We start from the raw sequence: 16,783 nt of genomic DNA on the forward strand, positions 1-16,783 counted from the left end.
TGAAAACTATTAAGCTTGCATACTTTTCTGATGTGTGTATCAAACATATGACACTGTTACGACACATATCCATATCGATGTAACAATCATAACCCAATTTTAACACTATCTTAAAAAAATACATTTTAGAGATTAACATCCGTGTGATACATAAGTTGTTGCAAATGATTAATCAAAGATAACCCATCTTTTTCATTTCACTTTCATCATTATCTTATTTCCTTTTTCCCCATTAATTTTCAAAATCTGCTAATAACAGTGACGCAATTCTTATACATTCGGATTCAATCGCAGACATGCTAGTTTAATCCTACATTCACACAAACACCAAACTTTTAAACCATTTATAGTTCAAATTTCGTCATTCACCCCTTTCATCCATCATCAATTTGTTGTTTGCACGATGAGACGTTTGAAATTCAAGAAGATTGGGAGTCAAATCAACTACTTCCAAAGAAAGACGATTCAAAAAAATCAAGATAATTTTTTCTGAATATGCTATAAAATAAACATGAATTCATAGAGATGGTTAACAGAACAAGGTAATTAAAAAAAATAGTAACAGCATTGTAACCAATACAGATGATTATTGAATCTCGATGAGGAGGTAGTTACAAATATGAACCCTAACGAACACTAAATTATGAAAAAACAAACAAATCCACAGAACATTAAAACAGAAGGAGAGAAGGGTGAACTAGAACAATGGCGGCGGTGCATAACCGATGAAGGGCCTTCCTCCGGCGGCGCCGCCGCAAGAATCGCAGTAACTGACAGTGTCCTTGATCTTGTGGAATCCATGCTTGAACACTCCGAACCCAAAGAGCATGCCGATGGCGATGACCACCACAATCAAGCAGACGCAAAGCATGCACACTCTACCCCCACAACACATCTTTCACCACTGATCCACAAACAAACCAAAGTTTCAGTCTTTTCTTCTGGGTGTTTGGGATCTGGGAAATTCGGATGCAGATTCGGTAGGGGAGAATTGTGAAGAAAATGGGGAATTTAAAAGGAATAGGTAAAGAGGAAGAAGAAGAAGAAAAAAGAAGGCAACGTTTGGTGTGTCGCTGTCACGGTTTGAAGAGGTTTTGAAGCTTTGTTCGCTTATAAGAAAAGTTATCTAATCCATTTTAACAACAAGATTCCTTTTAAAAAAAGAAACAAAAGATAATTTTCTTTTCTCAACTTTTTCGATACAACACATCTTAGCAGTAAAACCCATCATTAGGAAAATGCTATTAATCAACCAGATATTTTTATATACTCGAAACACATTTATTTAACCTGTTTAAAAAAAACCCCACCAAATTAAGTTTATTTAATAGCTTCATTTAGAGTGTAAAATTATCGTTGTATTTGATAAAATTTAAGTTTAATTAATATTGAAAAGGGTATAAATTATAATAAATGATATGTGGAAGTTTTAATTTAAATGAAAAAAAAACGATTTTTTGATTGAATGCGTGAACGTTTTGTTGTGGGGGAGTGTGGAAGGTGATGCGTAAAAGGAGTGGTGTAGTGGTTGAGTCCTGAAAGATACCACTCTTCTAACCCTCTATTTCTTCCTGCACCCCCATCTCTTCTTAACGCACTCCCTAAATTTCAAAATTTCATAATTACCCTTCAGATTGGGTATTCTGACTATGTAGGCGATGGAAGATTTTAATATGTAATAATCAAAATCTTTTTGTAATGTATAATTTTGAAACTTTTAAGAAAAATATCTTCCAAACTATATATAAATTGAAAAGAGCCATTTTCATTGATATATTATAATGGGAAGTGTAAATTTTTTTTTATGGAAGCCTAGAAAACAATTTCCGAAGCTAAATTATTACTCTAACATAAATATATATAAAAAAATCTCACTAGTGAAATACTAATATATTTACCAATTATTACATTAAATAAATAAATTAAATTAGCATTTTATAATTAATGCAAAATTTAATATCTCTGAAAAAATTGCATTAGACACTAAATCCCTAACCACATAAAACTCTGATGGTGTTCCATCAGAAGCAAAAAAGTAGACAAAAAGCGGCTAAAAAATAATTTACAGATTTTTTTTTCCTTTGTACATTTTTTTCTGTTAATTTTTCCTTTGTACATTTTTTTCTGTTAATTTTTCCTTTGTTCTGATGAACCCACAAATTTGTTAATATGAGGGGTAAAAAAGAAATGATCTTTTCTACCAGCACTGATCCGTTTCCCACTTGCGGGTCTGGTAGTACAACCCGGAAGATCCATTCGGAGCAACCAAAGAAGAGAAGGAGCCGTTACCGCCGCGCACCGCCATCAACGACAGATCGTAGACCGCTCTCGCCGACGGATCCGACAGCGTCTCGTACGCGTCGTGGATCTGGATGAAGTCGCGTTCGTCCGATTCCGATCGCCGGAGCGACGAATCAGGGTGGTACACCTTGGCCAGGTTCCGGTACGCCGATTTTATCTCCACCGACGACGCGTTCTGCTTGATGCGCAGAACTTCATAGAAGCTCGCCGGCCTCCGGGAATCGATCGTCGCCGTGAATGCCCGGATGGTGGTGACACTGGGCGGAGATCGGATGGTCGTGGCGGCACCGGTGAGCTGCGTGAGATTTAGGGTTAGTGGCATTGGGATATTTTGCGAAGAGGGGTATAATGGGAAATAAGAATGTGTGTTTTTTGTTGGTCTAATTTGGCTTTGTATGCATTGCGATGATGAGAGCTGAGATAGTTTTATATGACGGTCAAAGGTGTCGAATCAGAAGGGTATATCGGTCATTTAAGCGGCACCTGGTATTGTGTTGCTGCACAAAAACACCCGGGTTTTGCAAAAGCTTCTAGAAGCCACCCGCACCTCGTTTTTTTTCTATTTTTTTATAGTAAGAATTATTATTTTTCACATGCGTTGAGGAAAATGAGAAGCACGTGGGACGGGAAAAATGAAAAAGTATTGAGATTTATTTAACAAGAGACATAGTATAACATGGATACAAATAAAAAAAATAGGTATAATTTTTAAAATATAGTAGATAAAATATTATTCTATATACATAAATGTATTTTTTAGTAGAAAGATGTTTCTCATAGCTAGTTTAAAATAATTTGTTCCTTATTTTTGTAATCATAACAAAAATTTACATTATGAATTTGAGTTTTTAAATAATTAATGTATTTTTTCTTTTTAAAATTGTGTTAAAACTGTGTTAGAATTGTCGTAAATCTAACATATTTTTTAAATTAGATATTTTATCAATATGTGTCCTATGAGTGTCCATACTCGATATGAACACATCATTTAAAAGATATATTCGAATCTTAAAGATTGGGACATAATTTTAGAAAAATGATATAAAATTTGGAATTGTTATTTTTTTTTATGAGTGGAGCTTGAACTTGGACTCATTGAGGAGGAATAGTATAAAAGTGAAGCTTCCGAGCGCTGAAATTGGTATTTGAATTCAAGATTGTTCAATGTTGTTATTTTAGTGTGGAATTGGAAAGTGCTCTGTGTGGTCATGCATTATGGATTTGTGACGATGAATATTTTTGTTAAACATTGCGAGTTTTTAACTACTTGAACGAAGAAAAGGGAATTAAGAAGTGGTGTTGTTGTGTTTGCAAATAAATTATGGTTAGAAACTTAGAAGAAGAATATATTTAGTATATTATGCAGAAACAATAGTGCGTGGTAAATCACAAATCAACCTATGTAATTCAGTGGATGAAGTTGAACATAACCAAAAAGACCATGTACTCACCAAATAGGTATTCCTAAAATAAACAAACCAAATGGTAAAGTGCACCTTAAATTTGGTACAATATCATAACTCATTCAACATGACTGGTTAAAAGATGTTATATTTCTCTATTTTTATATCTTTCACTTTTCATAATTTTAAGGGTTTCTGTAGATAAGGGTGGAGTGAGAAAAAAACGAGAGAAAAAATAGTAGAAATTGAAGTTATTTGAATGTAGGAAAAGTGAGTTAAAAGGTAATGGAGATGATAGAAAGTTTATAAAGAATATAATTGATTTTATTAAAAAAATAAAAATTAATTGTAAGGTGCTTCGATGATAAAGTCATAATCAATTTGTTTAATTATCAGATAAAACATTCTACTTACCTGTTGAACAAATCATTGTGTATAGCAGTTTTGACTTGATTAAACTTTTACTTTTCACATATTATAATTATTAAATATAATTTAAATATTTTAGATCTATTTATTAAATTTCATAGATTATTTTTCTATTTTATTATTTATTTATGTTATTTTAGCTTTTATTATATTATAGTGTCTCGAACTTTTGACCACTCGACTTAGCCAGTAAACTAAATATACACTAACAAATGTACTATATACTCAAGTTAATGACCATTCATTAATTAAAATAATAACGTATTGTAGTATGTTATGTCAAAGTATGTAAAAACATTGATTGTGACTAATCTGACAAACACACTACATTTATAAATGGCAAAATAATCTATAAAAAAAATGATTCATTTTGGTTTGAAAACTAATTTAACTCCATTTGATAACGACAAAACTATAGTTATATTATAAGAAAATCACTATCTTAAAACTACCTTATAATATAAATACCAGTGCAGAAATTCCTTTTTTTTTTTTGAAGATATTAAGAACTAAGTATGAAAAAGAGTGAAGATTCACTCAATCACTTTTCATGATTTCATCCAGGGATTTTACTAAAATGTACAAGTAAATATAAGACTACATTTCATCAATTGGCTTTTTTTAAATTTAATTTATTTAATAAAAATGGATTATCTATCTTTATACTAACAACAATGTATCTTAAATCAATCCAATGATGTCAAAAGCTTAAAAAAATAATATTTTTAATTTCATGATAATAATTATAAAAAATTTAAAAAAATCCGAGAATTATTTTTAAAAACTAAATGATGGACACATAAAAAATAAATAAATATTCACATAAAAAATATCGATCATAAAAATTAAGGACAGTTCTATAATAGTTAATACTGAATTTAATTTTAACTTAATCTCATAAATTATATTTATACAATAATTTAATGTTATTTCTAATCAACATCACATCGTCTTAAATTGATTTAGGTTTGATTTCATATCACTCACAATCAAGTTTAAGTAGTCTCTTGCGTGAATGATAAACTCAATCATTCACTCTAATTTTGGTTATATGAGAATTTTAATTAATATATTTTTTTCGTGACTCTGGTCTTTCATTTTTTTCACTTAAACCTATGGAGTTCTCATTTCTATTTAAACTATTTATAGAAAAAAAATGTATTAAATTATTTGAATAATTTTAATTTAGCAATTACCAAGCACATCCTCCAGTTTTTTAAAATTTTTGAATTTTTATTATATTTTATTTTTAAATGGATCTCATATCCCAACATTATCGTGAATCCGAGATATTTCATTAAAAGACGACGATTTAAGGATTTTAGATAAAATCTATTGATTATAGCCAGTCACCAAACTGGATTATGTTCAAAAGTATTAGGCCCACTTATGCCGAGGAACCCAAACAAAAACTTGTCATGGTCAACAACAAAACGAGTAAAAGCCCAATTCGGATTTTTAAGATTTACTTTTCTACTTAACAATTCTTTCTATCATATAAATAAATATAGAAATAATTTTTATTTTTCTCATTTACGTAATTGAGTTTTGTTTTGGACAAGAATATTAACGATCTCAAACCTAAAACATTCAGTTGAAGTCGGTTAAACTCTGAGATGGTCACTGATAGTATCCTTGCAAACTTCATGAACTAGTTCAAAAGAAATGAGTAGGCTCTATCATGCAGAAGAAGACGCTCAAGTTAGTAAGAGTATAAATTAGTGTATATAGTTAGTATAGTATAAAATATGAGTTGAAAATACTCTCGTAAATTGTTTTCTTTTTCTTATATAACATAATATTTTTCTCCTTAACTTAATTTAGTAATAAATATTATCTGATATTTAAAATCCTTAATTTATATTGATACGGTATTAATGTTTTTAACTATGAATATGGGTGGACGAAACTGTTTATATACACTATATCGGACTCGGGTCGATGACTATATAAATATAAAACAATTATTATTTTTGTTTACGTAGGTGAGTTTAAATACGAAATGCCAAGTAGGATCTGAGGTGTGAAAGAGTTGCAATCCTAGCGGACACGTCAATGCCACGTTTTTTTTAATGACGTCACAGTCCTCGTTTTTCGTAAAAAACACATCGACACCAATTGTTCAATCCCTCCATACAGAACTTGCAAAAGACATTGAATTGAATTAAAGTGTTGAAATGAAATGCATGCATATCAGAGCCTCATGTCAAATTGCATCAACAAATATCACACAAACCCATGCCACACCATAGCGTCACGTGCACCTTCGCCCTACTGGATCATTCATCGTCTTTCACCCCTTTTCTGTCACACGGGCGGGCCCCATCTTCGATACGCCACGTAGGTCATCTTCACCACTCGCGTATTACAACGTCTAGATTTTTCTCAAGATATATGTGATTCGCCCTTTTTATGATATCAAACACTACACAACACTGATAGATTCATAAAATATCTAATTTAAAAATATTTATTAAATTTGTAACAATTTTAAGGTGGTTTTAAGATAATTTAAAAAAAATTAATTTTCAAAATTTAAATTTATTATATAATTTTTTAATATAAAATAAGAAACAAATCTTTTTAAACCAACCATATATTTATACTACTTAAAAAAAAATACTTATATCTATAAATCTTGATTGATTGTGAATTTATATAAAATATATATAAATATATATATCTCATTCGGCTCCTCATATCTGCTTACCCAATCAACGACTCTCATACCAGAACTATCACGTACTGTGGGCTCCACATGCAATTTGATGTACTTTCACGTGTTGCAATAAACTTTTTTTACTTACCGAACAAAAATAACTTATTAGTTATTTTGTTTTTATACGTAATTATAAATACTACACCGGATTATTTATCCTTAAACAAAATATCTACCAACTTAATTAACGATTGAAGAGTTAATTTATGTATAGGTTAGGATATTTTGACATGGTATTTCACTTTACATCTACAACAAAACAAAATATTAATATAGTGTAAAAAACATTTTTGTTTATGTAAATTATATTTTAGGAATCTTACAAGTGCACTGTTTAAATAATGAACAAAAAGGTCATTGAAACTTGAACGGTGTGATTGCATTTTTTTAAGCTTTTTAACAGCTCAGCAATGGGATGGTGCTTACTTTTATGATTAGCCGACTTTTTAATCATATACAGTGAAACAAAAAAAAATGTAAAAGGACACGACCACATCCAAGGATGTAATTTGTTTGTGTCAGGTTAGCTTCATTGTAAATGATAATAAAAGACACGTCCACATGAATATTTGTAGCAGAAAAATTTTCTTGAAAAAGACAGAATTTTTTTCATTTGGGAGTGGCTAGATTGATTGCATGGTATCGATAATTGATGGACGATAATGCATCATAATGGAAACAGTTCCTAACAATTTGGGTACCCAAAGCTGACACAGCTTTACGTGTTGTTACTTATCATCATCATTATCCTGTTGCTATAAATACGCTTCTCTTTCCTACTCCTGCTGCATAACTATTGCTTCTCACTTGGATTTGGAACAAGCAACAGTGGTGGGGTTGTGCTGCTGCAATTTCATTTGATACTACTGTTGATTTGAATCAAACCATTTTGAGGGTGTGTGTTTTTTTGTTCATTCATCAAGAGTAGAAAAATGACTGTGGGGGCAGGAATATCTGTTGCAGATGGAAACTTGATGGTGTTGGGGAAGAAAGTGCTGAGCCATGTCCATGACAAGGTTGTTGTTACCCCTGCATGTGGGGGTGCGTTGCTCAATGGGGCATTCATTGGGGTTGAATCCCATCAGAAGGGTAGTCGCACAGTCTTCCCAATCGGCAAGCTTGAGTATGAACTCTTCACTTTTCTCTTTACAAATTCTGTTTTTGTTTTTATTAATCTTTTGATGTCAGTGTAAAATAAAATGGTTGTAATTTTGGGTGAGCGCTGTATTTTTGTTCTTGCTTGTCACAGTCAAGAAATGCATGTACTTGATTATTTTTTATGTTTCTCACGTGTGTTGGTTCACTGTAAATAGTGCTCAAGGTCACTGCAATTCTGAATTTCTGATCATTCTGATCCCAGGATGATGATTTTTGTTTGTTTGATTCCAGGGGGTTGCGGTTTATGTGTGCTTTCCGGTTCAAGATGTGGTGGATGACGCAGAGAATGGGCACTTGCGGACAAGAAGTTCCCATTGAGACGCAGTTCTTGCTGGTTGAAGCACAAAGTGGCTCTGATATTGATGCAGGAGAAGAAGACCAAGCTGCTGCTACCTATGCAGTTTTCTTACCCCTTCTGGAAGGAGATTTCAGAGCAGTTCTTCAGGGGAATGATCGAAACGAGATTGAAATCTGTGTTGAAAGTGGTACGTGCTATTCAAAGGAAAGAAACAAAAAGATTACTCACAAATCTGTGGTGATTTTTTGCTGATGTGCAAAGTGATGGAATTTGTATCTTATTGCAGGTTGTCCTGCAGTGGAGGACTTCGATGGGACTCATTTAGTTTATATCGGGGCTGGATCCGACCCTTATGAAGTCATGACAACTGCTGTGAAGTGAGTTGCAACCTTTCAAAAAATTTCCCTTTGTTTTCTTTAATTTTTAGTTTATATCAGTGAGAATAATTCACTTTATTATTACAAAAATTGAGTTTTGAACTCTGATTTTACTATCAGGATCTAGTTTTAAAGATTAATATTTTGAATAGTTAACCACGTTTTTGGATGTACAATGTTTTATATAGATGTGTAAAACAACTAAAGTTATTGATTTCATTATCTTTGTAATCTTGTTCAGAACTGTGGAGAAACACTTAGGGACCTTTGTTCATCGCGAGCGAAAGAAGGTGCATATCTTCTCCCGACTTATTGTGTAAATTCCATATATAGTGCTGTCTAACACAGCATCATAAAGTTCATTACCACTAATTTATCCTTTAACCCCACACTCTTATTCAGATGCCAGATATGTTGAACTGGTTTGGTTGGTGTACATGGGATGCTTTCTACACCAATGTCACTTCAGAGAATGTGAAGCAAGGATTACAGAGGTGGTACTTATGATCATCATCTTATGAGATACATGCATCAACCTTCTTTTTCGCTTTAGCTTATTTGCTGCAGTGATTCTTATAGGGATAGTTGAGTGGTTGTCTTGAAGGTGTCGTGTTGTATATTTATCTTAATTTTTAATTTTTTTCATAAGAGTTAAATCACGGTTCATATTTATATATTGTTTATTGCTGATAAATCATCAACCAGACATTAATTCAGACATTAATTTGACCGTGACATTATTTTTTGCAGCTTCGAGAAAGGTGGGATTCCTGCTAAGTTTGTTATAATTGATGATGGCTGGCAATCTGTTGACATGGATCCCAATGGTACTGAATGGAAATCTGATAATGCAGCCAAGTGAGTACTTTTTCTAAGTTCAATCATCGCTTTGTAATTCCATCCATTTTGCAGTGTTGAAAAGTTCACTTGCTTTCTTCTCAAACAGCTTTGCAAATCGCTTAACCAACATCAAAGAGAATCACAAATTCCAGAAGGATGGCAAAGAAGGTCAGAGAGTAGAGGACCCAGCTCTGGGACTTCGTCATATGACCAATGAAATCAAACAAGAACATGATATAAAGTATGTCATTTTCATTTTGTTGGAAAATCTACATCAACTAAAAATTAAGACATTTCATTATATATAAATAGATGCAAACCTTATCATATAAGTCAGTTTTATGATGTTGAGTTAGGCTTTTCATGCTCACGGTCTTTAAAAAATCTTCCCCAGGTATGTATATGTGTGGCATGCAATAACAGGATATTGGGGTGGTGTTAAACCTGGGGTTACCGGCATGGAGCACTACGAGTCAAAGATGGCCTTCCCTGTCTCATCTCCTGGAGTTGAGTCAAATCAACCAGATGAAGCTTTGGCAACCATTGCCATCAATGGACTTGGCCTTGTGAATCCGGAGAAAGTTTTTCACTTTTATGATGAACTTCACTCATATTTGGCATCTGCTGGTATTGATGGTGTCAAAGTTGATGTTCAGAATATCCTTGAAACTCTTGGAGCAGGACATGGTGGGAGGGTAAAACTTGCAAGGAAATACCACCAGGCGTTAGAGGCATCAATTTCCAGGAACTTCCCTGATAATGGAATCATTTGTTGCATGAGTCACAACACTGATGGACTATACAGGTATGAATAGTGAATTCTTTAATTAACTTTACACTGCATTTCTTGATGATTTTCTTCATAAATTTACTTGTGTAGCGCCAAGCGTTCAGCTGTTATTAGAGCATCAGATGATTTCTGGCCAAGAGACCCTGCTTCCCACACCATTCACATTGCATCAGTGGCTTACAATACTATTTTCCTTGGTGAATTTATGCAGCCAGACTGGGATATGTTTCATGTAAGTTATCAGATCTTTCCCCTTTTTATTTCTGTGAAAGAAAAACATACACATCTTCTGCTGGAGCTCATTAACTTTTTGTGTGATATTGTAGAGCCTGCATCCAATGGCTGAATACCATGCAGCAGCAAGAGCTGTAGGGGGATGTCCAATTTATGTCAGGTGAATGGAGATTGTAACTTTTTCTTAATACCCTTTTAATTTCATATTTGATATCTTATCTTGGATGTTGTTATATTGTGTAGTGACAAGCCTGGACACCATGATTTTGATCTTTTGAAGAAACTTGTATTACCTGATGGTTCTATATTAAGAGCTAAACTTCCTGGAAGACCAACAAAGGATTGCTTATTTACTGATCCAGCCAGAGATGGAAAGAGGTGATGAATTCAAAATGATTTTTCTAATATAAGTCATTATATACTTCACCATTTGATGCAATATCTTACACTTTACATTTTACAGTGGAATAAAGCATGAATGCATCTTTATATTTTACTTAACCCTTTGGATGTTTCTTTTGCAGTCTTCTGAAGATTTGGAACAAGAATGATTTTTGTGGAGTTGTTGCGGTGTTCAATTGCCAAGGAGCTGGGTGGTGCAAAGTTGACAAGAAGAACCTTATCCACGATGAGAATCCAGACACTGTCACAGGTTTCATTAGAGCTAAAGATGTTGACTGTTTATCCAGAATAGCAGATGATAAATGGACAGGAGATGCCATAATATATTCCCATCTTGGTGGTATGTTTTTTGGCTTGACACACACTTACAAAGATTACAAATGTTAATCAAAATTTTCTTTTGTGTAATGTTATTTTCATGATGTCAATTTGTAGGAGAAATGGTTTATCTTCCAAAGGATGCAACCCTTCCAGTGACCTTAAAATCTAGAGAATATGAAGTTTTTACAATAGTTCCCGTGAAAGAATTGAGCAATGACATCAAATTTGCTCCTATTGGTTTAATAAAGATGTTCAATTCAGGAGGGGCTGTCAAAGAGTTTGTCAGTTTAGAATCCAATGAAAGTACAAATATAACCATGAAAGTTCGTGGTTGTGGTGAATTTGGTGCTTATTCATCAGCTCAGCCTAAGTTGATAACAGTTGATTCAGAAGAGGTAGAATTCAAGTATGAGGAAGAATCTGGATTGGTGACTGTTGATTTGAGAGTACCTGAGAAAGAGTTATACCAATGGAGTATTTCCATTGATTTTTGAATCAGGGATTTTGTCTATGAGAGGGTTATGTACTTGTAATGTATCCATAATTCGTGACAATTTGATGAATGTAGGTGGACCAGAAGTTTGATTTCCTTATAGGGAATAACCAGAAGTAATCAATGAATATCACAGATTTCTCTACCTATTTCTCATGTTATACCCTATCAGAAAAAAATACACTCTTTGTTGAAGAATCAAAATTATAGTAAAAATATATTGATTGAAGAATCAAATTACTGATATAATTATGCCTTAACTTTGCTTAGCAAATCATTTAATCCCAGTCTAAACTCACTACTAAGTAGAACAAAAGTTACACCTTTTTCTGATAAATCGTGACACAAAGCAGACAAAAATAAAAGAAAAGATGAAAGAACTTTTTTTGCCATTCTTGAAATTGAAAAAACAGAAGTTTAATGTCAATATTAAAAGATCAAATCAAAGGCATGTCATGTTTTGAACCTTATGAGTACCAGTCAATAGCTAAAAATCTATGTTTAATCTGAGAAAATATATTTATATAAATGTATAATACAAAACGATAAAAGAAGAAGAAGAAAGACTAGTGTAAAAATGATATTATCAATATAATTCATATTATTTTGAGGGTACAAAATTGTTTATCACGGACCACATCAGAAATACAAAGATACTTATCATCTCTAAAATGTAAGATTCTTGAGTGATGTGAAACTATATATTACCTGTATTGGAACAATAATAAGTATTTATGTGCATTAGAATGTTTCAATTTTTTTTTAGAAAATGATTTTTTTTTATGATTGGTTCAAAAGAATTTGTTTTTTATTTTTATAATTTTAATAAAAATTTATATAATAAATTTGATTATTTTAAAAACTAATATATTTTTTTAAAAAAAATTATGTTAGAATGATATTAAAATTGTGAAGAATCTAATAAATATTTATTGGATTGGATCATTTGATAAGCTATTAGAAAAAGGAAACATCAGTGGTGGGAAAAGGCGTTAGAAGTGTTCTTTTGGGTTTGGGAAAACAAAAACCTTGGTTAAACCCTCTGATTGAAAGTTGCAAGTTGCAAGAGAGAGAGAGAAAGAGAGATGTTTGGGAGGGGAAGGGTGTGGTCAGTGCTGAGACGCGGCAAAGAAGCAATTGGAATTCCCAAACTAAGAGGAACGACGACGTCTTTCTCTTCTTCAACCCAACCACCACCTTTCAAGTTTCTAACCCCTCCCGTCGCCACCCATTACATCCATGCTTTCCGATCCCATCTTATTCCCAAGGTTTCCACACTTTCTCCTTCTTTTCTCATCTGGGTTCTCTTCAATTTTCAATTTTGATAAACTTGTATGACCTATGGGGTGATCTCTTCCTTTTGCTTTATGTATTCACTATTGCTACTAAATGTTCAATCTCTGTGCCATTCTGGGAAGATTGTTACTATTCTTCTTTTTTAATTAATCCCTTATGATTGTAATTGTGTTGTGATGATGCTTTTAGGGTCATCATGTTCATGTGTCACACGCAAGGAACTTTTCTAAGATGGTGGCTGCTGGGGCTCAACACAAGGAGGAGGGATTGAAGCTGCTTGTGAGTGGGGGTTCTCATGCACAGAAAGTGGTTGGAATGTGGCTCTTTGGCTCTGCAGCATGGGTGTTCAGCATGGTGGTGCTTGGGGGTTTAACCAGACTCACCCGATCTGGTCTTTCAATGACTGATTGGAAATTCACTGGCACTCTTCCTCCTTTGTCAGACGAGGAATGGTTGAAAGAGTTTGACAAGTATAAGGAGTCACCTGAGTACAAACGGTAAACCGCAATCACTTGCTCCTCCTGAGTGAGCATATACTGTTGTAGAGTTTATAATTCTACACGTTTAGTTTTTCCATCAACTTATGAAATGCATCAAGGGACTTGTTTTTTCTGGGTGAGAAGACACACAAAGTCATCAATTCATGTAAATAAGTCCTTTTCAAGTCGGCTGACTAATTGTTAAAGCTTATAAAATCAAATCATAAAAATTCAATGATTAAAATTCTAGGAATAATGTTTCATACAACTGTGCTCAAACTTCATCATAAAATTAACGTGGTTAAATAATAGTTCAAACTTCACACTGCAAGAAAAAATGAGGAGCATGATTGTGTGATTCAGAGTATGGGGAGGATAATTAATATGCAGTGATGGAGAATAGTTGACTGCATTGGAACTGCGCCAATGGACAGGCTTGTTTTACCTTTCAAGTTCTTATTAGAATCTACAATTTTTTAAGTATTGATTGTGTATTTATTACAAGAAAAACAAGGTATTGATTAAGTGGAAGTGATTTGATTCTCAGTCTGATAGAGCTTAGTAGTTGTTATGAATGTCATGATGATAATTAGTTTTTCCCATGTTGCAGTGTTAACAGAGGCATGCAGATTGAAGAATTCAAATTCATCTATTGGATGGAATATGCACATCGTATGTGGGGAAGGGCGTTAGGAGTTATGTTTGCTTTGCCATATTCATATTTTCTTCATAAAGGGTATATTACCTTGAGATTAGGACTTAGACTCTCTGCTCTTTTTGCCCTGGGTGCTGGTCAGGGTCTCATTGGTTGGTGGATGGTCAAAAGTGGTTTAGAGGTTGGAACATAAATAATATAAATTCCTCTTTGTTTGAAGTTGAAATTGGCCCGCACTATCTGACTCTAATAACGTTTTCTTTCCTTAGGAACCGCCATCTGAATATTCTCAACCAAGGGTAAGCCCTTATCGTCTAGCAGCTCATCTTACCTCAGCATTTGCTATTTACTGTGGCCTCTTTTGGACTGCACTTTCTGTTGTTTTGCCTGAACCACCCACTGAATCCCTAACATGGGTTCGTGGGGCAGCTAAAGTGAGGAGACTTGCATTGCCTATCAGCATGCTTGTTGGTCTAACTGCTGTCTCTGGTGCATTTGTTGCTGGAAATGATGCTGTATGTTCTTTATTCAATAGTTTCTGCCCTTCCATTTTTATTTGAAATGGTAATTTAGCCTTTGGCAAGGATGAAGAATGATCACACCGCTTACATGTGGATTTCCAGGGGCATGCATTTAATACTTTTCCGAAGATGGGTGATACATGGATACCGGAAGATATTTTTGTAATGAAGCCTCTGATTCGCAATTTCTTTGAGAATACATCAACTGTACAGGTAAGTAATCCATGTTCATATCTCTGAAAAGTAAAGATAGTGAGTAATACCTTTGTTTTTTTTTATTCTTCTTTTGGTTGGATTTATCTTGGCTTTTCAAGAATTTAGAAATTTTAACTGAATGAAGTTTGGAAATAATCCATGTTTGGAGTAGGTAGTAGTAAATTTATCCTCTTAACATGAAATTCTAATAGGTGTTTGGAAGCCAAAGTTTAATAGCATGAAATTCTGATATGTGTTTTGTCCTTGACAGCTTGATCACCGTATACTTGCAACTGCAACTCTGATTTCAGTGGGGATCTTATGGTGGTCAACAAGGAAGCTGGACATACATCCTGCAATAAGATCTGCGATTGGAGGCACTGTTGGCATGGCAGCTCTTCAAGTAATAATTTCAATTTGCAGTTTTATCTTGCATTAATATTTTTCTTTTTGTATTGTTGGGATACTGCTTTACTGTTGTTGCTAGCTAGCTATCTGCTTGTTGTTATATTGCCTCCTTTGTCTAGGCGGAATACTCACACCTGTTGCTTGTTGGAGTTCACACATTGACTAGAAATAAGGTCAATTCATAGTATATGTGAGTCTAAATCTCACCTTACAAATCATAGTATATGTGAGTCTAAATCTCACCTTACAAACTAGTTTTGTAAGGTTGAATTAGGTTTAAGGTCTATTTCTTAATATATTATCAGATGACAAGTCTAGTGATTCACATGGCATTTTCAAATGATACAAGTCTTGGATAAGAATATACAACGCACTAGAACGTCCTTGTTGACGATGGACGATCCTTGCACAAGTTGACAAGTTTCGGCGTGAGGGAGATGTGTTAGAGATCTTAGATTAATGATAAGACCAATTTATAGTATATAAGTGAATGTAAAACTCATCGTATAATGTTTTTGCATGCTTTTTACTTATTTTGTTAGCAATCTACTATATGATTAGGTATATTATTTAATTAGTTTTGCATGGTTACAGGTGACTCTAGGAGTTTCAACGCTACTTTCGTATGTACCTGTTTCACTGGGCACTGCTCATCAAGCTGGAGCCTTAACACTTCTGACATTCATGTTACTGCTTAATCACACCGTTCGAAGGCCATCTTTGTCCCTTCTCAAAACTCTGCCTCAAGTTATCAAAGCACACTAATTGTTTCCATTGCATCAAGAATTAGCCTTTGTTATTTTTTCCATGCCAAGTTTGGCATTGATTTCCTAGTCCAATTTTCCTCTGTTGGAGTCTTCTGTCTTTGGTTTCTACATTTGAAGCCCGAAAGTTCATGATAATGCAACTGATTTGTTAATTATGCTATCTATTATTTTTGTAATGTATGCTAAATATTATTATAGAGAATAATTGTGTAAATTGTAACAACTTAGAAGCTGCATAATCCATGGTCTTCCAACTTTGATGATGGCTTTTTTCTTCACTTAATTATCTTGTTCGAAAGTAAATTATGTAACAAACCCTTGAAATAAAAAATAATTAATTCAACTAAGAAAATTAGTTATCCTACTAAAAATAATTACTACGATATTAAAAGTAAAATCGTAACTAATATATATACAAATTTAAATGTAAGTCAATATAAGTTAATCTAAACTTTCGAAAATCCATACTTACTATGACAAATTTATTAAATTTTCTTTTTCTTGTGACGTGTTTGTTATACAATAGGATTTCTAAGTTTTACATCAATAAGTAATATTTTAATGCACATTATATGCGTGGGTTTTTTAAAATTAAAAAATATATAAGATTCACATTAAAATATTATGTTTATTAATACAAATATAACGTAAATAATCGTTATTGAAATGGACTTGTCTCTGACTTTTTGGTACCTGT

General features: G+C 33.2%; 3 protein-coding genes across 3 annotated transcripts; 2 read left to right on the top strand and 1 right to left on the bottom strand.

Annotated features, from left to right (window-relative positions):
* Positions 1-496: 496 nt before the first annotated feature.
* Positions 497-1,106, bottom strand: LOC137824417 (uncharacterized). Its single transcript, XM_068630058.1, has one exon. It carries the CDS (start codon positions 893-895, stop codon positions 698-700), a length of 198 nt encoding a protein of 65 aa, XP_068486159.1. The 5' UTR covers positions 896-1,106; the 3' UTR covers positions 497-697.
* Positions 1,107-7,645: 6,539 nt separating this feature from the next.
* On the top strand, positions 7,646-11,910 carry LOC137823775 (probable galactinol--sucrose galactosyltransferase 1). Its single transcript, XM_068629041.1, has 14 exons — positions 7,646-7,683; positions 7,747-7,975; positions 8,242-8,495; positions 8,595-8,685; positions 8,927-8,975; positions 9,088-9,179; positions 9,436-9,543; positions 9,632-9,766; positions 9,920-10,330; positions 10,406-10,547; positions 10,642-10,709; positions 10,793-10,927; positions 11,074-11,291; positions 11,387-11,910. Exons 2-14 carry the CDS (start codon positions 7,785-7,787, stop codon positions 11,764-11,766), a joined length of 2,274 nt encoding a protein of 757 aa, XP_068485142.1. The 5' UTR covers positions 7,646-7,683; positions 7,747-7,784; the 3' UTR covers positions 11,767-11,910.
* A 786-nt stretch (positions 11,911-12,696) lies between these two features.
* Positions 12,697-16,344, top strand: LOC137823776 (heme A synthase COX15). Its single transcript, XM_068629042.1, has 7 exons — positions 12,697-13,033; positions 13,251-13,558; positions 14,151-14,376; positions 14,465-14,710; positions 14,819-14,929; positions 15,183-15,314; positions 15,914-16,344. The coding sequence occupies exons 1-7, from the start codon at positions 12,851-12,853 to the stop codon at positions 16,082-16,084; spliced, it is 1,377 nt and encodes a 458-aa protein (XP_068485143.1). The 5' UTR covers positions 12,697-12,850; the 3' UTR covers positions 16,085-16,344.
* Positions 16,345-16,783: the final 439 nt, after the last annotated feature.

This window comes from Phaseolus vulgaris, chromosome 8 (assembly GCF_000499845.2).
Source record: "Phaseolus vulgaris cultivar G19833 chromosome 8, P. vulgaris v2.0, whole genome shotgun sequence".
NCBI lineage: Eukaryota > Viridiplantae > Streptophyta > Magnoliopsida > Fabales > Fabaceae > Phaseolus > Phaseolus vulgaris.

What these genes read in the sequence shown, in the direction of transcription:
- LOC137823775 (XM_068629041.1), top strand. Translation starts at nt 7,785, where the DNA reads ATGACTGTGGGGGCAGGAATATCTGTTGCAGATGGAAACTTGATGGTG. An exon ending in TTCCCAATCGGCAAGCTTGA is followed by an intron (nt 7,976 to 8,241) that starts GTATGAACTCTT and finishes GTTTGATTCCAG; the next exon opens with GGGGTTGCGGTTTATGTGTG. An exon ending in TTCATCGCGAGCGAAAGAAG is followed by an intron (nt 8,976 to 9,087) that starts GTGCATATCTTC and finishes ACTCTTATTCAG; the next exon opens with ATGCCAGATATGTTGAACTG.
- LOC137824417 (XM_068630058.1), bottom strand. Translation starts at nt 895, where the DNA reads ATGTGTTGTGGGGGTAGAGTGTGCATGCTTTGCGTCTGCTTGATTGTG.
- LOC137823776 (XM_068629042.1), top strand. Translation starts at nt 12,851, where the DNA reads ATGTTTGGGAGGGGAAGGGTGTGGTCAGTGCTGAGACGCGGCAAAGAA. An exon ending in GAGTCACCTGAGTACAAACG is followed by an intron (nt 13,559 to 14,150) that starts GTAAACCGCAAT and finishes CCCATGTTGCAG; the next exon opens with TGTTAACAGAGGCATGCAGA. An exon ending in TTGGCATGGCAGCTCTTCAA is followed by an intron (nt 15,315 to 15,913) that starts GTAATAATTTCA and finishes GCATGGTTACAG; the next exon opens with GTGACTCTAGGAGTTTCAAC.